This window comes from Bidens hawaiensis, unplaced genomic scaffold, assembly GCF_021521415.1.
Source record: "Bidens hawaiensis isolate Kalapana, Puna unplaced genomic scaffold, B.hawaiensis_p1.1 tig00002572_1, whole genome shotgun sequence".
In the NCBI taxonomy this organism is placed as follows: Eukaryota; Viridiplantae; Streptophyta; class Magnoliopsida; order Asterales; family Asteraceae; genus Bidens; species Bidens hawaiensis.
This window is the reverse complement of record NW_027491140.1, coordinates 993,802-1,015,879: the sequence shown is the minus strand read 5'-3', so window position 1 is coordinate 1,015,879 and position 22,078 is coordinate 993,802. Positions and strand designations below refer to the sequence as shown.

The window sequence follows — 22,078 nt, the reverse complement described above, 5'->3', positions numbered from 1 at the left end:
TTTGTGTCCACTGGAAAAATATAATAAAAATAATTTTATAAACCTAAGATATTTAATAAAGTCTGTTAAAAATTTAATAATTTATTTCAAAGGTTTTCCTATGTAATTAAATGCATCTTCGCATGCTTAAATCTGCATGTTTTACTTGTTATTGATTGATAAGTTCGTTTTAGGCTTAACCGGTGGATGTTCAATTGTGTTCCTGTCGGGGCTGTTTGAAGTGAGTTTTTGCACCACAATATTCCTAGGTATGTCCCATATAACATACTTTAAAATCATGTCTTTTGGTATTCGTTTGATTGGTCAACTAGTTGTTGTTTGAAAGATAGTTTTCGGTTAGCTAGAATGGTAGATTGTTGCGTCTAACGCGAGGGTTGAAGTGATTAACGACCAATTCGGCTCGGGTGAACTTGGTTTGATGTACGGGCTATTGAAAAGTCATTTTTATAAGTTATGGGGCTGAATTGGTTGTCGGTTACTCAAACGGGTCGGTACAACGCGCAATTGTGTTTATTGAATAGTTGGTGCGTTGTACTTGCGAGTTACCGACCCATTTGACTCGTGTAGCGTCGTGTGGACTTGTTGGCTGTGAATTTATCGTATTGGGTCCACACGGGGCTGAGTTGGATGTTAATGTCCTAAACGACTCTTAAACGCGCGTGTTAGTGTCACCTAGTGCTTCTGGGGGTAAATTGGGAATTCTTTATTCTCGGGAGTATCTAAGGGTCGTGTTGGTGAATGTAAGGCCCCGGGGGCTATTATGAATGAGTTAGATGAGGTCGATACTTTAGGTAACTCGAACCGTGTTAGAACGTCTCGTAGGATAAACGAGTCATTTTGATGTCATTAATAATGTTTGAATGTAAACCGACAGGTGTTTGAGTTTTGGGAATACTTAGGGTTCTTTAGATCGTGGTGAACTCGTGCCTTGTTTCAGGTGAGTTCATGATGCCCCTTTTTTACTCTTTTAAGATTTTGGGCTAGCATGCACACCTAAGCGATTTTGCTTGATGAATTGTTTAAAATTATTTTGAATGGGCTTACTTGTATAGGGTAGGCCTTGAGATGATATTATCGTATGTATGTATGTATTATTGTATGGCCAATATTTGGCGATGTTTAGTAGTCGTTATCGACTACGGATGTTACGTATGCCTATTTTGTGTTTGCATGCGTTGGATGAGATGTTACGTGTTTGGGTTGTACGTGTGCTCGACCCTGATGTTATTACTTTGATGAGATGTTACGTGTTTGGGTTGTACGTGTGCTCGACCCTGATGCTATTACTTGGATGATATATATGTAGGGATACAATTATAAGGATGTTTACATATAATTATAAGGATGTTTACGTATAATTATAAGGAGGTTTATATATAATTATAAAAACGTTTATACATATTTATAAGGAAGATTTCTTATTGTTGATGATGACCTAACTGTTATATCCCGTTTATTTGGCCTAACCATTATATCCCGTTTATTTTAAAACTCTCGGGATAACTATTATGATTATTATTATAGATGTTATTTATTAAAACTTGAACTCACTCAGCTCAAGCTGACTTTGTGTGCATGTTAGTGTGAGTTTCAGGTTAGGAGATGGATGCAATACCGCTTGGATGTGTACGGAGCTACTTGGACGGTGAAAGGCATGCTTAGTTGGGAGTTTTAATAATAATAAACATTTTTTTTAACATTTTATTAAATACAATTCAATTTGGTTTTGGGCATAATTCCCGGGTTTCTGGAACTTGTTTTATTAATTATGATTTTCCGCTGAATTATACTCTGAATTAGTTGTTTTAATGGAATGAACTCTTTTCAAGTTTAAATATTTTTTTATAAGTGTTATGGATGAATACCAACTGTAGGATTCCCGGGATTCGGGGTCTTACATAAAAACCTAAAAAGAAAAACAAAAATAAAAATAAACAAGCAAGATAAATAATGGAAAAGACTTAGCTGGTATATGCGCATGATGATATGATGCCAAAGTCTTCTTCCAAAGCTGCCCCCCCCCAACTCCAAACGTATTCAGCAAACGATATCTCCTTCTCTCACACAAGAACGGAATCAGCAAAAATTTCAACAAACAATATCTAAAAATACATCTTATCAACTCGATAGATATTCAACATTAAAAACATGTCACCAGACCAACCAACCCACCCAATATATAAACATGAAAAAATAGCTGCAAATAATATAAAGTATACAGGTCGACTGCTCCATCCCCACACTTGAATTTTGCATTAAACTTTATGGGGGTCATTTTTCTAGCTTTTTCAATCCTGCAAAAACTTAAAAACAAAAGCAAAGAAAACTACAAAAATCTACGTTAGTGACTCGACACGACTCAAAAATAAAGATTGGACAAATACACAAACTCTACACTTGAGTTTTCACTCGAGACACTCTACTATGTGATATAATCAGTTGCCCAAGTGGAGCATCCTCCACCTCGGTAAAACTCCATGGTCCTCCAAGAAACCGCATCACGATACCACCATTCAATTTCAATCTTATTCCTCTTATCTCTAACTTTTCGAAACTCCACAAACTTTTGTAGACCACCACCTTTCTCTCTATCAAACTCCATCGACTCTCAATAACTCATGACCTCTCTCTCTTCCTCCATTCAAACTCTGACGGAACAGGGGTTCTCAAGACGTGGATCCATGCCCGGAACAAAAGACTCAATCGCATAAACGGGATGACATGGATCAATGTGACCATCTTGTCCACTCGGGTGTTTCATGGATTTAGCAACATAAGTGACACTATCGTCACCGGCTCTAAGAGTGATCTTACCTTCAAATACATCAACAAGTGCCCTAGCGGTTCGTAAGAAAGGACGACCTAAAATAATAGGAACTCTCTCATCGGCCTCCATATCTAAAATCACAAAATCAACGTGGAAAACCAAATTATCGACTTTCACGAGCAAGTTTTCTATGATTCCCTTAGGGTACTTCACCGAACGTTCAGCTAAAGATAATGACATACGGGTGGGTGTAAGTTCTCCTAGGCCTAGCTTCTCAAACAACGAATATGGCATTAAGTTTATGCTAGCTCCTAGGTCTGCTAAAGCTTGGCACGAGGTATCCCTACCGAACAAACATGGAATAGTGAAAACACCAGGATCAGGTAACTTTTCCGGGACCTTATTGAGCACTACCGCAGAACACTCTCTGTTCAGTGGAACGGTTGAAAGCTCCTCCAGACTTTCCTTTCGTTTAAGAAGATCTTTCAAAAACTTGGCATATTTCGGCATATGCTGGATGACCTAGATAAACGGAAGGTTAATCCTAAGCTGCCTAAACATATCTAAGAAGTTCCTGTACTCTCTACTAAATTTCTGATTCTTAAGACGGGCTGGATACGGGACACGAGCATGATCTATAAGCGGTGAAGGCCTAACATCTCTCGGTTTCTTTTCCTCACTTCCTCTAACTATGGCTCATTGGTTGGTGCGGTACTTGCTGGGCCTAGCCTAGGTTGCACCCTCCCAGGAGTCTCCATCACTATCTCCTCATCAACTTACTCATCTCTCTCCTTTACCTCAATCTCTCTCTCTTCGGGCCTAAAACCCTACCACTACGAGTAGAAATAGCATTTAACTGAGCTGCTGGATTTTGCTTAGTGGAACCCGAAAAGCAAATCATGATCGGCAAATTTTTTCTGAGTTTCCTGATCTCTAACTAGTATTTGCTTCATCATCTCCTCTAACCTACCAATACCACTACTTAAATCCTACCCATTACTCCCACCTTGACTACTTTGATCCCCACTAAACGACTGATCCTGCCCCCGGTTAAGATTTGAATTTGATTGGAAACTCGGGGGTGTACCGGAAGAACGCCAATTAGAATTATAGTTATTATTTTTATAGTTGTTCCCGTTTGAATTATTATTACCATTAAATGTATTAGGAACCTTATTTTTCCCTCATATAAACTCTACCTGCTCCTGACTCATCAACGGACAATCTAAAGTCCCATGCCCCCTCTACACAACTTACACTTATCTCCCTTAACCTTTAGTTCTCCAATCTCATGGGTTAGGCTCTCTAAGGCAGCAGCCACACTAGTATCCAAATTGACCTGGTGCACACCTCGGACAGATGAGGGTGTACTAGTGAAGGGATTTGAATTCCCATGACATGGTTTTTCTAGCAGACTCGGACTGGGAAAAACTTTCAAACAATTCATTACACTCAACCACACTTTTCTTATCCATTAAGTTACCTCTAGCAGTAGTGTCGAAACGAGCCTGAGTCTCATTTGTCAGCCCATTGTAAAACTTCTCAACAAGGGCCCACGGAGTAAGACCATGCTATGAACAACGGGATAGTAAGCTCTGAAAACGCTCCCAAGCTTGATAGTACGGCTCGTCCGGCTCCATGTGGAAAGAATGAATTTGATCACGGAGACGAGATGCTTTGGCAGGCGGGAAGTATTTCTTCAAGAAAGCGGTACGCAACGCCTCCCAAGTAGTGAATGCTCTAGCAGGTTGCGAATCGAGCCAAGTGGCGGCACGACCTGTAATTGAAAACGGGAACAAATGGAGGAAAATGGCATCTTCATTAGCACCTTGCAAATTGAACGTTCTGAGCACACGGGTAAGACGCTTGATGTGCGCTGGTGCGTCTTCATCATCACGGCCATGGAATAGATTACTCTGGGTGAGACTGGCTATGACGTAAGATGGAAACTGCCAGGAATTAGGGTTATCGATTACGGGGGTGATGATAGGCGAGTGATCTCCGGTGAAACCCTCAAAGGCTTGTTGGTAAAGAGTTCGGTAGTCGGCCATTTGAATATCGGGAATGGTTCTGGGACTCGACGACGGTGAACTGTGTGGTGATGACTTCGGTGGTGAATCTATGATGATCAGTGATGATGAATTGGCCTCAGACTTTAACGGAGTTGGTCCTTGTGAACAAAGATGTGGCATAAACCTGAAAAACACAAAAGACCAAATCAATAGACTCTATGCAAATACGAAAATAAAAACTAAGAATAAATAAAATAACCTAGACTTAAAAATTAAACTAAAATTAATTAGACTCCTACGACTCAAAAACAAAACAAAATAAAACAAGTAGCACGTATGTAGCAGACAAACCTAATGAAAGTTAATTATGCAATCGCCAAGAGTCCCCGGCAACGGCGCCAAAAAGTTGATGTGCTTAAAGTAGTTATATATTATTAATTAAAATTACTCTAATCTAGACACTAAGTAATAAATTTTAGACTCTTAAACTTAACCAAACTACTAACCGGCAAGTGAACCGTTCGACTCTAGTACAGCTAAGTAAGTCCGGATATCGAACCCATGAGACTCTTTTAATTACGTAAACTAGCTAAATTAGACTCATCTACAGATACGACTATTTATTTATTATTTGTTTAAAGGGGTTTTACTAATAAACTAATTTAAACTAATTAAGAAAACTAAAGAGGACTAAACTTAGAACTTGGACTTAATTCAGATGATGATGAAATAACTACCTAGGCTAGAATCCCCTAAATTTTAGTTGTTAATTAATCGGGAAAATATTTAGTTATAGACTGGGATCGTAAAATAGACACCTAAGAGAAAATCCGAACAGGACCCCTGACCCTTCCCAAGAGACACCTATGGGTTTCTAATAAGTTTTAACGCACACCAGTATTTAAAATCAAGTTTCCTTACGGTCACCTAATTATTTATGACATAGTTCCTTTATACGAAATCCTACTTTACAGCGCGAAAATCAAAGGCAGTTTAATATATTTAATTGATTCGATGGACAAAGTTAACCAATCAAACCTAGACAGACTCCTTACGAAGAACTAAATCTAGCAATCCTGATCAACAAAGATCTATCAATAACCTAGCACATTACAGATTTAGGTCAGCAACACACTTAGGTTTATTTAATTAATAATTATTATTCCTATGATCTAATCGCGAATCAATCATAAAATAGTCAAAAACACAAAGTAGATGACCTAATAGCAACCTATCATAATGACAAACAATAATCAAGGCAACTATGGAATAACAACAATTAATCAAACAATTCTAAATATCCATACGCATCAATTTAATGTAATTAAACCTTTTACTAAATCACAAAAGCATAACAATAAATAAATCCCAAATCAAATCACAACGTCAAAGTAGGTTCATCATTAGCCTAGGCGGTCTATAATGTTTAGCCTATCATCTTAAAGTAAAACAAAACAATAATAAACAAAATCAATGCGAAAATAAATAAGAACGGAAGATTAAAGGCGATAAAACCTGTGGTCTTCGTCCTTGAATAATAAGCACTTCGTCGGCTGATTCCTTGCCCTCAAACCCGCCCAACATTGCAATCCTAAGCTCTGGGAAACAACTAATTCGGCTATGGTTCACAGGGTATGCTTTGGATTAAGTTTAGGAGTGTTTATATAGGTTTCCTGGGCCAAAAAATGATATAAAACGAAGAAAATACGCGAAACTGGGTGCCCAAAGCGCTGCGCGGCGGGAATTTGGCTTCCGGTCGTGCGGCGCTGCGGATGAGGGGGGCTAACCGGTCCGGTTCGTTTCTTGATGCGGTCCGGTTCAGTTCTGATGCTCCGGTTCACCGGTTTGTCTTGTTTTAGCTCTTTTTAACCACGATAAACCTCCGTAACCTACATTATTCAAATATGTTAGTAATATACAAATTCTAATAAAAACCAAACAAAAACTAATAAATATTATAGGAAACATACAAGGGAATTATATATATTTATCATTATATCACCTTGTGAACAGTTAGTTACAAATTGCATGTGTAGGTAAGAAAGTCTTGGCCAATTATGTGATAATGATCTAAGCGTGACAATTAACAAGAGAAAATTCATAATATGGAAAGATGATGAAATACTTGTTAATGGTCATAGAAGCAATAATGGAGATACTATTTAAGAGTTAAAAAATCAGGTTTATAACAGTGTAAAGAGTATGTTAAATATAACAAGTTTTAGTGGCATACGTGAATAGTAGCTTCATTAAACTCTTCATCCTCACCATCAGCTTTGACGTTCAGACCGAAGTTCCTTGGCATACTTTCAGCTACATCAACATCCACATCCAGACCAAAGGTACTTGAGTCAGTTTCATCCTCTACAGCAGCAGCAACAACGTTCAATTTCTTTCGCCATCTTCATTAACCGAAACCATCTCTTCATCATGGAACCATCTCTTCATGGCATGGCACATTTTACTTCTTGAACACCTTTGATGCATTCCACTATGGAATACCCTACATAAAATTTGAACTCTGGCTCAAGTTTTCTTTTTTTTTTTTAAGTTCTGGTCGTTGAAGAAACACTAGTCTAACCCTTGATAGGCTTAGCTTAATGTCTCACCCAAGAATGGATTAACAACAGCCTAACCCCGAGTGGGCTTAGCTTGATGTCTTTCGGTGAATGTAGTCACAACTGTTCAAGTCCTCGACGGCTGCAGGCCTACAAAATGAAACACCGTGAGCTCGTTAAGAGAAGGGGAATAGGGGGCCTTCCCGTAACCACCCTCCGACGTGAGAATCAGTATGGTAAGTGATGAGTATTCTTAAGGAAAATGAGAGAGGATCCAATCCCTTTACCGTTATTCCTTGCATGGTATTTATAGCCGGGGGGGGGGGGAATGATTAGACCAGCCGTCCCACTCAATGGAACATTCTATTCTTATGGTTGTGCATGATTCTGACTCCTGATTGGTCGTCCAGCTGGCCTACGGAAATCCTTGTCGTTGGAAGGTACAACGTTAGCCCTTTTCGTTGATTGGCTCAACCTGTGATTGGCTCTTCCATTCCTTACCAAGTGCTGACCTGCGTTTGGTCACGATAATTCTTTTTTGGGCTTCTTTCATTGTAGATTACTAAGTTTTGACCCTACGGGATGCTTGTGTATCCTCCCACGGGAGACTTATCTGTCTCACCATGGAAGGTATTCTTCCTACCGGTGGTCATGTTTGGTCATATATCATGAGGCTTATTGCTGCAGGTTGTTCGTGGTCACGGAGGAGTTGCCTCCTCGCATTTAGTGGATTACTACCCTGCCTCCACAAGTCCTACTAGTCCATTGTTTCTTCCACGATTGGTTTTACGGTGGAATATTGGACTTATATTATGTCTTTGCTTTTTCCCCTTTTGACGATTACTTATAAGGTTCTTTATGGAGGTAGCTTCTGTCTCACTGACTTATAGCTGTAGTGACATTGATGGTCGTATGAATCTGACCCTTATTTACTCCAGGTGGTTATAAATGTTTCTGCATGGCGGCACATTAATTTTCGTGTTTTCACGCTGCGTGCCTTTCCCTTATTGGTTGTTTCCATGTAGTGTTTCTAGCCGTCTATCTACCCCATTTACTTTTATGAGTTTAAATAGATGGAGGGTGTTGTGCTTTGTTCATTCCAATTTTGGGTATTCTCATAACTTTTCTTTCTTTGTTGGTCTTTTTCCGTTTTTGCAACTGATTGCTTGGTTGGTATGTTGCCTGGTCCGAAATCATCGCCTATGTTTTAAGTATGTCTTTTACACTTGACAGTGCTCTCGGACCATGGTTCATCCCTACTAAGCGTTGTTGTCTCCGTGCTCCGCCTAGTATCCTTTTTTCAAGGTATTATTTAATGGGTTCCTCTGCGTCATTTATCCTTGGGAGGTTCCTCATGCGAAATTATTTGTTTAGATAGTGACTAAGTTTGAATTGAACTTTGTGTCAATAGGATTTTACTACAAGTGGGTCTGATAACTGTTGCATCATACGTCACCTGTCCTATCAGTCGTTTCGTATGCCCGCGCGTGTTTTCCACGCTCTCACTTGTTTAAACATTGATATTCCCGCGCGACGTGTCAAGTTCGTATTAGACCTCCTACTTATTTAGAATTTCCGTTTTTAGCCCTAATTCCTACCGACGGTTAGTATAAATAGGTCGGTTACGTCCTTTCCTTTTCATCCTTGCTTTCTTCTTCCTCTTTCACTTTAGTTCTTCAAGGTTCCTCATTTTTCCTCTCCGTTTCTTGTCTTTTGCCACCACTTTATGGCGTCATCTTCCACCGGCAAAAAGTCTGGCAAGAAGAAAGGTGGCAAGAAGTGTAGTGGTTCCTCTATTCATGATGTCACTATTAATTGGCGACATTCTGTCTTTGAAACTCTGGTTTCGTCTTACAAGATTTTACCAGAATGGGAGCTGGAACTCCCTGCCGACGGGAGTACTGGCATGGATGCCCCTTCTGGTAAATTGGCTCTTTATTCTAAGTTTTTTCATCATGGGAACTTCCGGCTTCCCAATACTACTTTCCTCCGTGATGACCTACTGTCCTATGGTTTGCATATTACTCAGGTTCATTCATTGGGTATGATGCGTTTGCTTCATTTCGAGTTTTGTTGTCGCGGTCAGCTTATCACTCCTACCATTGACAAGCTTCATGTATTTTACAAACTCCATACCAAGGGTGGTTGGTTCGGGTTTCACCTCCGCGATCGGGATGTGATGTTGGTTGGGGAGGCTCCATAGAGCCTCTATGACTGGAAGCAAAAACTTTTCTATATTTGTACGGATACCATCCCCATCCTGATGAACTACCGTGACCCCTCTCTGCCTATTGAGGATGAGTCTTCGTAGGGTTATCATGACCAATATTGGTACAAGACTTTATCTGCTCGTGAAACGTCGCTCACTTTCATTCTTGAGTATGCCCTGGTTGCCGTTGGTATAAGCCGAATTTAGTCTCAGCCACACAAGACTCCGTATTATGGTCGTGATGGTGTTGAAGTTTGCTCTGCGTTTTTATGTTCGTCTTATATACGTATTCTTTTATATTGATTTCGATATCCCTTGTAGCGATGTGGAGTGATTTGTTGTCCCTCGCGCTAGATGGTCCGGATGCCATGTCTCACTGCGATTTGTTGGCAGGTGAACTTCCTATCCTTGATGAAACCCAAAGAGCTTTGTTTTTCCCCTGATTGGTGCTGAACGGGCTTGTGAGCCAACTTTTAATCCTTGTACTTTAACTGCTCTTGCTACGGATGGCGTGCAAGTGATTTTCAACTAGCATAGAGTCTAGGGAATCACCACTCCTGTCCTCAAGTTCTGATGACTTAGATTTGGCAGAACTGACACGGAAACTGTTATTGATCTTACTCACTCTTCTAGCGAGAAGATTGTTTCAAGAAGAAGAAACGTCATGAGACTTTGCTTGTTCGTACGGCCTATGAAGTCCTAAGCCGTCTGTGGAACCTACCGCTTTGGAGGGTTCACGTTAAATATATATAAATCCCGTGTATGTTTTATTTAATATTTTAGTAGTTTTGCTCGTTTTTATTTAAGATTTGTGTACTGCTAACATATTTGTGCATTTTAGGATTCGGATTTGATCGTAGAGAAAAAGGGCGAAAAACAAGCCAAATCGGAGAACCGGAGGATCAGGAACAGAACGGGAACGAATCAGGATTGAACTGGACTGGACCGGTCCAGCTCCCACCCCCCCTTGCACGCCGCTACACGCGGCCAGGGGCAAGAGCTGGTCGCGCGGCGCTGTGGGCTTAGTTTCCAGAATATTTCACAAAAATTAGGTTTTTGGGCTTTGAAAACCTATATAAACACCCCTAAACTTAAACTTAAAGATACCTTGAAGGAGCTAGACGGATTTGGAGTTTTCTAAGGCTTAGGATTGCTATTTTTGGCAGCTTTATAGGTTAAGAATCATTTGGTGCAGTGCTCCTTGTTTGAAGACGAAGATCACGGGTTTTATCTTCTATTTTCTTTCTTTTTCCATTATTTCAACCATGAATTATTTCAAGTTTTTTTTGTTTAAATTTACGATGCTTGGCTAGACATTATAGGCTGCTTAGGCATGTGATGAACCTTTGTTGACGTTTGATTTTAATTGGGACTTTTTTTACGATATGGTTTAATGAACTAAATAAAAGGTTTGATTATGTTTAATTGATGCATATGTGTGCTTAGGATTGCTTAATTGAATTGTATTTTTCCATCTACTTTGTGTTTTTGACTATTTTATGATTGATTTCAAATAAAATCATAGGAATAATATTATTTAATCAAATAAACCTAAGTGCTCTACTCAACTAAGTAGCTGTAAGGTGCTATGTTATTGATAGGTCTTTGTTGATCAAACTTGCTAGATTTAGTTATTCGTAAGGAGTCCGTCTAGGTTTGGTTAGCTAATTTTGTCTATCAAGATAATTGAATATATTAAACTGCCTTTGATTTACGCACTGTAAAGTAGGATTTCGTATAAAGGAACTTGTTCATAACTAATTAGGTGACCATAAGGAAACTTGATTTTTACAACTGGTGTGCGTTAACACTTATAAAAACCCATAGGTGTCTTCTTTATAAGGGTCAGGGGTCCTGTTCGGGTTTTTGATTAAGCGTCTATTTTACGATCCCAGTTCCATAACTAATATTTTCCCGGCTAATTAACAACTGAAACTTAGGGGATACTAGCCTAGGTAGTTTCTCATTATCATCTGATTTAAAATCAACGAATTTGTCTTTCGTTTAAATTACTTGTTTTTCTTAATTAGTTTTTAATAATAGTTTAAATTTAGTATTTTATAAAAAACCCCCAAAATAAATAAACAAATAGCCGTATCTGTAGTTAAGTCTAATTTAGCTAGTTAACATAATTTAAAGAGTCTCGTAGGTTCGATATCCGGACTTACTAAGCTGTACTAGAGTCGATAGGTTCACTTGTCGGTTAGTAGTTTTAGTTAAGCTAAGAGTTTAAAATTATTGCTTAGTGTCTACATTAGCATTTATTTAGTTAATAAATTAATAACTACTTTTAGCATATCATACTAATAGCCAAAACCTATCTTCTGCCCTTACTAGGCACTCTGAGGCTACCCGCCATTAGGAAGAAGCCTGCCAACGTGAAAAAGTCAAGCTAAGGGGTGCCCGTGAGCAGGCCTCTAATGCCGCTCTTGTTGCTTTGTGAGAGAAAGCGGTGGCTCATGATGGTGTGTTGAGGGAAAAAGATTCCTTTATTTATGACCTCACCCAGTCTTTGACTGGCCGGGTGAGGTCATTCAAGAGAAAGATGTTGAGCTTGCCCGACTGAAGTCTGAAGTTGAGGGCTTAAAAGCCGACGCTGCTGCCAAGGCCACCGAGATTGAAAAGTTGGAGAAGGATAATGGTATCCTTCAGGGCCACGTTGATGGTTAGTTTGATGAGCTTCGCATGAGCAACCTTGTTGTAGAGACTCTTCAGGAGAACCAGAAGTGGTTCATGATTGACTTCATCCGCGAGGTACACATTTTTACTTGTCATCATTCTTCTTACTGTTTCAATCCTTCGTTTTATTGTTATTGTTGTCTTCTTTTAGTTTGTTGAACATGTGAAGGATGGCCCTGAGCTCACTGACTGCGTTGCGGAGCTCCTAGCTGTTGCACGCGAATCTGGTCGGAAAGCTGGGTTCAATGAGGTGCACCAACTTGCTACTGCTAACCGCCATGTCGCTGACTTCCCTCTGCATGACATTGACTGTGATCAAATTTACCAAGAACTGCAGATGAGGAATGATAACTTGACATTAGGTGTTGTCCGGACTGTTGCCAAGTTATCCGAGAATTCGCACAGGGTGGATCGTTTGAAAGTTGCCTTCACGGGAGTTGGGTCGGCTTCTTCTGGTGTTACTAGTGAGCCTTCTGCTAGCGGTCGTGGCAGTGGTGGCAGCGATGATGGTGGTGATGAGGAGGAATATAATGAAGAGGAGGAAGTGGACTATGATTAACTTCATGTTTGTTGTTTTTCTTTTGGATCATAATATGCTTTTGAAACACTTATGATGGCTTTTTTGTATCAACCTTCGTATTGCGGAGCTTGATGCTCTGCTTATGATGTTATGAATGAAATCCTGTAGTTTTATTTTTTCTAATCTCTTCATCTTTTGCTTTTCTGTAATGCGCTTGTTTATTAAACATCATAAGAATATGCTTGAAAAGATAAATAATAAGAAAGGATTTTTCATTAACTTGTGAATAAAATGGCCCTAGGCCCGTTAATACATCTGTTTAAAGATACTTTCGCAGCTATGCTGCATTCCATGTTGCTGGATTGATGTCCCGTATATCCTTTCTAAGGAATAGGTCCATTTACCTAATACTTCGAAGATTTTGTAGGGTCCTTCCCATTTGGGGGCTAATTTTCCTTGAGGTTCCATTTACACGTATTCTCCAACTTTGAATGTGCGTATTTTGACTCTGATGTTGTAATATTTTCCGAGTTGGCGTTATTACTTTTCTTCTCTTATTGCTGCCAACTATCTTCTTTCTTCCAACAGGTCTAGGTTTAACCGTAGCTCTATTTCATTGTTCTCTTTCACCAGTAGTACCCTTTCAGACAAAAATCATATTTCTGTGGGTATCATTGTTTCCGTCCCATAGGTTAGACATAACGGAGTTTCTTTGTGGCTCGTATTCTTGAGAGTCTGGTATGCCCATAAGACATGCGGTAGTTCATCTACGCACCCGGCTCGTTTCAGCCCTAACCTTGACTTGATCCAGTCTAGGAGGCTTCTGTTAGCCCTCTCTACTTGGTCGTTGCCTTGTTGGTGTGCCACATATGTGAGCACCTGTTTGATTTTGAAACTCCGGCAACCATTCTTGAAGGTTCTTGTCGGCAAACTGGGTACCATTGTCGCTAACCATCGTTTGACGTAAACCAAATCGACATATGATAAATTCCCAGATGTACTTTTTGATGTTAACGGTGCTGATGGATGCCAGCGGCTTGGCTTCAGCCAATTTTGTGAAATAATCGATTGCTACTACCAAGAACTTCACCTTCACGGGTGCTTCAGTGAAGGGTCCCATGATGTCGATGGCCCGTTTCTCGAATGGCCATGCGGATGACACTGGGATTAAATTGTTATTGGGTAGCAAGGTATTTGCACGTGTTTTTGACATGAGTCGCACTTTCTCAACTCTTTCATGGCATCCACATACATTCGGGGCCAATAGTACCTGGTGTTTGTTATCTTGGCTACCTCCATCCTTGTTACAACATGCAATCCGCCGATACCTTCATGGATTTCTCTGATCAGGTAACTAGCGTCTTCCGCATTAACGCAGCGGAGTAGCGGGCATAGGAAGGACCTTTTATATAGGATTCCATCTCTGAGTTGATATTACAAGGCTTTATGTCTTATCTTTTGGGCCTCTGCTTTCTTCCGCGGAAGGATTCCTTCAGCCAAATAATCCTTGATCGGGGCCATCCATGTTTCTTCTGGAGTTTGCGTGATGCATACCTGTCTTGGCGGAACTAAAGGTTCTGCCAATGTTTCCACCCGTACTTCTTTTGCTTGGTGTTCGAAGCTCGTAGCGGCCAACTTACTTAATGCGTCTGCGAACTTGTTTTCGCTTCATTTGATGTGAATGACCTTGAAGGATGCAAAGTTCTGGATCAAATGTTTGGCTTGTTCTAAGTATGATGCCATGACTTCATCTTTTTCTTCATAAGTTCTGTTGACTTGGCTAGCTATTAGCATTGATTCCACCCTAACTTCGATGTGTCGTGCGCCAAACTTGTTGGCTATACGCAAGCCTGCCAAGAAGGCTTCGTATTATGCCTCATTGTTGGTGCTTTTGAAGTCTAGGCGGATGGCGTATGTGAACTTTTGTTTAATAACTTTAGGTCGGCTCCTGACCCTTCGTCATTAGACGCTCCGTCTATAAACAACATCCATTTTTCATTTTCCTCAGGTACTTTTAGCGGTTCTTCCTTCGCTTTGCATTCTTCTTCTTTTTCGCTTGGCACCTCTGCGATGAAATCTGCTAGTACTTGGCCTTTTATCGATGGTCTAGGCTTATATTTCAGGGTGCACTCTCCTAATTCGATAGGCCACTTTGCCAATATCCCTGAAAGTTCTGGTTTGCGGAGTACGTTCATGATCTTGTAATATGTCAACACATGGATCGGATGACCGTGAAAGTACCCGCCGAGTCGCCTTGAGGCATATACTAGGGGTAGAGCTAACTTCTCCATTCTAGAGTACCTTGTTTCGGCGTCTGTGAGGGTTCTGCTGACAGAATAGATCGGTGTCTGGACCTTTTCCCGATCTACTAGCAGGACTGCACCTACCGCTCTTTCCGATGTGAACACGTATAGTGTTAACTCTTCTCCCTTCCGCGGAGTCATCAGTGTTGGCAATTCTGTCAAGCACTTCTTTACATCTTGGAAGGCTAGTTCTGCTTCTGGTGTCTACCAAAATAGAGATTTCTTCAAGCAGTTTCTCAACGTTGCTACGAACGGGAATGATTTGGTGGCGTGGTTTGCTAGGAACCTATTCATGGCCACCAACATTCTGTTCAACATTTGTACTTCTTTTGAGGATTTTAGGGATGGCATGCATGAGATCGCTTGCACCTTTTCAGGATTGGCCTTAAAGCCATCTTTTATTACTATAACTCCGAGGAATTTGCCTTCTTTCATCCCAAATGAGCATTTACTTGGGTTTAACTTCATGCTAATACTCCGCAACTTTTTAAATGTGCCTTCAATGTCTCGGAGCTTTTGGTCTTCTTCCAAACTTTTGATGACCAATTCATCCATATATACTTCCAGATTGTTTCCAATATGTTCCCTGAATTGCTGATACGTCAGCCTTTGGTACGTGGCTCCCGCGTTTATCAGTCCAAAGGGCACCTCTTTGTAACAGAACGTGCCTTTGTCTATGCGGAATGCTGTCTTGTCCAGGTCTTTCTCCACCATGTGGATCTAGTGGTGCCCTTTCTACGCATCTAGAAAACATTTGAAATGATAGGGTGCCAATGCGTCTACTTTTAGATCTATCTTAGGCAGTAGGTAGCAGTCTTTAGGGAATGCTCTGTTTAGGTCCTTATAGTTAATACACATTCGCCATGCTTCCTTGCTCTTAGGTATCATTACCAGGATTAATACCCATGCTTGATACCGTATCTCTCGGATAATTCTTGCCTTCTACAACTCCTGCACCTGATCATTCATCGCTTTTGTTTGCTTGGGGCCCATTTTTCGTCTCTTTTGGACAACTAGGGTAAACGTCGGGTTAACCTTCAAAGTGTGATCCGTTATCCGCTGATTTCCATGCAAACACATCAGTGTATTTCAGTAGTAGCTGCTTCAGGTGTGAGTTCACCTTGCTGGATAGGTAGGTCCTATGGTTACTTTCTGCTCTAGGAACTTGGCGTTCAACACCCATTTTACTGGGTCGGTGTTTTTGGTGGTTTTGATCCTTCCACAACTAAACAATCTTTGTTCTGCTTTCTCAATGCAACGCCCGTTGGAGTGGGGACACCCATTATGCCGTGTGCAGTGAACGGGTTAGCATTAAAGTCTCCAATTGAAAATCACATCGTGCTTTGATTTGACCGGCAATACCATAAATTCAATGTCTTCGATCGCGAATGTTTCCCGTTGCTTAACGTTACTGGCAACTTCAATTGTCCCAGCGGGTGCGTGACTTCATTCGAGAACCCTGATATTGGTGCATTGACCTGTTCCAACCTTGTCTTATCTTCTGTGTCTAATTGATCGAAGCATTGTTGGTACATTATGTCTAAGGTACCCCCTTGATCAATAAAAACATATGTGCTTCGGTAATGGCCAATTAACGCCGTGAATATCAACGGTTGTTTCCATCATGGTCCTCCTCTGATCTTCGGGAAGACGACGGGTTCTTCTTTCCATACTTCGCTGCTTGGTGTTTGACTTTTTTCCCCTTTGTGTCTTCCGCCTTGTATCATATAGGAGTTTAAATTTTAATTTGTTTTTACGGGGGATGTAGGTTCCCAGCCGGATCTACACGGAATATCTCATTCTACGTAGGTGCGGAATCCCTACGTAAGATGATACGAGCGTAGAAGACGATACACGTTAAACACAATCAAACACACGTTACAATAAACAAAGAACACGTTGTATTGCAACTAGAAACACGTGATACACCGATCACTGATTACACGAAAACTCAAAACTACTTCAACAAGCCGTAACCTATCCGTATTTATCATATGACAACTTCGCCTAACATGTTTAGGCGAAGTTGTCACTAACTTTGCTTTTTCAACAAGTTCGCCCATATCAGGCGAACTTGTGAGACAACTTCGCTTAAATCCAAATACAAAACATACTAACTCGATTACAGACACTATATACTGAACTACTGACATCATGTACCAACAGACTCCCCCTTGGCAGTAGCTTCATATCTCTATCTTCAAACACGTGTCTCGTAATCCCAAAACTCTTGTATCTTCCATCTTCAAGCATGAACGCCTTCTCGTACACAAACTGAAACTACTCTTTGATATTTCTTTGCTTCTTCTTTCCAAGCAGGAATGTAAAATATCTTTTTCTCGTTCAGCACCTGCAGATCAGCTTGAGACAAATTCACTAAATGCATAGGATCATATACTCTCATCAGCTCTTGTTCATCTTCATCTTCCATTACTGCTTCAGCTGTTTCACAATCAACGTACCACCATTTCAGATCTTTGAGCACATCCTTAGGCATTTGTTTCATCGACACTTCTTTTAGACACCGGATCGGCTTATACTTCATTATCAACCAAGGCTTGCCATCTGCTCTCATTCCACTGTCTTTGTCTTCAACGAGCTTTCCTTTCTGTGGTTTCAACAGCTCGAACTTTTTCTCCTTTATGCTTTCCTTCCAGACTATCTTCCCAATGATCCTAGCCATGTTATCATCACTCCTGTTTATCAACCCCAACCTGGCTAAGTCCTTCACTTCACATTCAGGCAACGTATTCAACGATCTCAGCAGCCTCTTGAAATACTGAACCCCATCATACCGTTTAATCACAAAAAGCCTCAACTGCTCATCATATAACCAGCATATAATCCCCTTTTTCGATTCAACATAACCCCTGATGTTGTAACTTTTCTTGAACATAGTAGGGACTTCCGGTTTCTTAGTCTTTACGAACCACTGAGCGTAGCCTTCTTTCCATCTTGGCTGCTCCTCCCATTCTGTCTCATCACATCCCGTATCTTGACCCAAATCTGACTTTTCAACCTCTGGAATTTCATGCTCAACATTCTCCTCTACAATCTCTCCCTCTTCGACTTCACTATCAATCACGATCTCAGCCCCTATCTTCTTTATCTCCTCCAACGGTAACACATCCTCATCACCTATAACATCATCTAACACCTCATCAGCATCCACAACCACCACATCATCACCCCCTGAACCGCCAGCTGCACTCGTTGACTCCCCCTGAGATGTGGAAGTCCCAAGAGCTTGTTCAGTTCTTGGTAACTCTCCACCTGCACCTTTCGATGCATTGGGATCATCGTCTCGATCGTTACGCTTTTTTGTCCTCAGCTCATCACCCTTACAGCTCATCTCCCCCTGAGATGCCAAGAACTGTTTCAAGGCATCAATTATTTTACCATGCTCGATCAGGAGGGACGACTGAATCTGATTCTCCGCAACGAGGCGCTGAATAGCATGAATCTGGATGAGATTTACCCTTGAATGTTCTGCCACGACCCTTTCAAGCGCTGCTATTCTTTCCGAATCGGATAAGGTTGCATCGAAATCAAACCTCATATATGATATGTCTTGAGCGTACGGAGGAGGGATTCCCAATGTAACTGGCACCTCAGAAACAGGTGGAAACGTAACCGCAGGTGGTATCGTAACCGACAACCCTGCAGTAGCAACAACTGTCGACTTAACAAACCTTGCTACGACCTCCGTTGGAGTAAGAGTTGGAGGTGGTAAGAACACAATCTCCAGGGCCGAGAGCTGGAATGTAGTGGGTGGGATGCCGAAGGAAGATGAGGTAGTCACCACGGGAACATCCGTGGCGATTGGCCCTGTAACTGGCAATGGTGTAGAGACTATAGTCATACCAGACAGTGCGGGTGGAGTGAAACGAACCACCCTTGAGCTCTCACCAGCTCCCGAACCTGCACCTGCCCTTTCTCTTCTCGATCTACGGACCAACTGATGTAAATCTTCCTCAAAGTCCGAATCACTATCATCGTTGTCTCTCTTCCTCTTCCCATGAATCCTTTCTTGTGTAACTAAAATCCGTCTAGCTTCAGCCACATCATCATCTGAGGAATCAGAATCAGCCTCCGTCGTAGCTGCCATAGCAACATCCACACTAGTAACCCGTGCAACCGAGACTTGCACCTCTTCCTCAGGATCAACACGTTCCATATCGAAGAAACCTTGACCGCCAAAAGCAGCTTCAAGGTCTACATTTTCCTCCGGTGCCACAACAGGAGCAGCAGGTAAAGCTTGTTGTACCTCAGGTGGTGGTTGAGGTGCTCCAGCCTGTTGTGGTGCCGGATCCCGAAACTCGTCCCCACGAGCTGGAACATACCCTGGGTTGATCAAGTACCCAAATAATGGAGTATGTCGAGGACGGAGCTCAGGCTTGCTTCTTGCACTTGATGATCTACACTGAGCGAAGATTCGCTTGCTTACACTCTCCACATATCTAATCGGGCGGCGCTGAGGTAACGTGGGAGCAACATGATTCAAGATCATTTGAAGGAATCTTGGATACATCAGAAATCTCTCACGCGCCACCGCCCGTCTTTGACGGTCTATCTCGTAGAACACCATCTGACTAAAGCTATAACGCTTATTGTAAGTCAGTGATGTCATTGCAGACTGCATGGTCGCACCCATTCCATCCGTACCAGCCTTTCTCCCTGACATACACACGATCATCACGTGCATAAGAAATCGCCATTGGTCTAACAAGAATCCCTTTCGTCTTTGAGTATCCCCCAATGGACTAGAATATCCCATTCTCAGAAAAGCACCATCTCTGAATGGAGCCACGAAGTCTGTAGGATCATCTCTCGTTTCATCCCCAAACTGCAAAGCCACCCTGATCTGTTCAGACGAGAACTGCACTATCTGATTGTTAACCGTTGCACGCATAACCGGGGGCTCGACTCGACAGTCATATTCCACTGTCTGCCAGAAATCTTCTATGTTTGGAAAAGAGATAGGCAGTGTTGTAGTAATAGCGTGGAAGATACGCGAGCGGATAAGAAACGTGATGATTTCGCGGAAATCATCAACACCGCTCGCATCCGGGTCCAGAGTAATGTACATGTTATGCCCCGGGAAAAACTGCCGATTGTTCTCTCCTCCTTCGTCACCTCCAGCACCACCTGCTCCAGCTACAGGTGCCATTTCTGCAACAAAAATAGTATAAGTTAGAGAATCGTCAAGTCAAATCACAAGTTCGCCTATTACCATGAGCGAAGTTATGATTTATCCTGTAAAGGCGAAGTTAGGGGTGGGGCGAAGTTGGGAACAACTTCGCCTTAACTTTAAGTTCGCCTGATAACAGTTAATATAAGAAATTAAAAGGGCCAGGCGAAGTTAATGATAACTTCGCCTAACCACAACTTCGCCTCATATACTGTTACATAATTAAATATCAGGCGAAGTTAAACCTTAGGCGAAGTTAAGGATAACTTCGCCTAAACTGTAACGTCGCTTGAATATGAATCGACAACAGTTTAGACGTTCAAACGAAGTGATTTTGGTCAATTTGGAGATTGCGGACTCAACCAAAACATGTTTTTTGAGACGATCTAGACGATCAAGTTGATTACGACCACGTGAAAATAAGTTTGAAAAGCGGGTGTTGAGGTTTCGAATGAACGGTGTCAGTAACTGATCAAAACAACCTTTGATTAACGCCATTGTCAGTGATTATACGATATGATGACACTACACACCTTTAAATCGGATTAGAAACTGAGAAAAACAACAAGATGTGATTCGAGATATAACTTCGCCTAGGTTACTGGAGGATAAGTTCGCCGGGTTTTGAAAAATAATACTGAGCTTTGACAAAAAAATTCTTTATATAGGGCCAAGGTTATACAGGCGAAGTTAGGGTTAACTTCGCCTGTCCCATAACTTCGCCTCTTCCCTCAACTTCGCTCAATATGAAACTTTACCAAACAGACCCTTATAAATTGAACATTATGCCATTAACTTTTAAAACTTCCTTTAAAGAGTTAACTAATCCGATCAAGAACCAAGTAACCAGGTATAAAATCATACAACTACATAAGTAGAATAAATTTTAAAAATAAAGTACACGGGATCAAATTTTAGTCTCGACAGGGACTACCACATTTTAGAAAAGATCCGAACAGGAATCATACTAATAAAGTGACTGTCACACAGATCCATGTTCAGCTGTATTATGACATAAAGAAACATGTTGTAAGCAGGTAAATAACTTAAAATGGTTTTCATCGCTTCTGTGATACGGGTTAGGTTCATTTTAGCTCAAAATATAAATGGGCAACACATCAGAGATTATGATGTCTCCTATCTATTGTCAAAGCGTATTTGGCTTTCCCCAAGTCACCCCGAGTTGACCTCGACCCGTAGTGTCTGATTAAATTGTAAGTACACGCCGATCTGTAGAGTCTTCTTCCCGTTCTCTTTCTTGCATTTTGATTGAGAAGTATTAACATTATAAGCTCTAGTATGTCTTAGTAACACATAATAAATTTTTTTTTTAATAATAAGATTTACACAGCTTCAAGTAAACTACTGCAAGTCCCGAATCTGGATCACTGCAGTTTCTTGACACACCATCTTCTCGGGAATCAGAACACTCACGGGCTCGTGTATGACTGGGTAATCGCTTTTCTGCCTATCATTCGAAAAGATATATATGGAGACATGCACAACTCTTAAGGAGTTTCCACGTAAAATCGAGGAGATTTAGTTAGTATCACTTCTACTTTTACGCACCATAAAAAGCTAGCATGACATACAATGACTGTTCTAAATTCTTTTAGGCCTAATAACTTCACTAGTTAAGCACACAGAATCAGTTTGTCTATCACTTTCCAAGGTTGGATCAATTTTCTTTTAAACATAGTAAAGAAACTTCTTACGAAGTAGTAGACTTGAAAAATTATATCATCTCCCAATAAAAAAAATTTAACTTCTATCGCTCCGATCAAGTCGAAGTCTTCAGGTAAACGGCTATCCTGAAGATCCAATGGATCAGCTGGACCG

General features: G+C 41.0%; 1 protein-coding gene across 1 annotated transcript; it reads right to left on the bottom strand.

The window, feature by feature from the left end:
- Positions 1-2,641: 2,641 nt before the first annotated feature.
- Positions 2,642-3,277, bottom strand: LOC143620464 (uncharacterized). Its single transcript, XM_077092159.1, has 2 exons — positions 3,010-3,277; positions 2,642-2,814 (listed from the first exon to the last, which is right to left on the bottom strand). Exons 1-2 carry the CDS (start codon positions 3,275-3,277, stop codon positions 2,642-2,644), a joined length of 441 nt encoding a protein of 146 aa, XP_076948274.1.
- Positions 3,278-22,078: the final 18,801 nt, after the last annotated feature.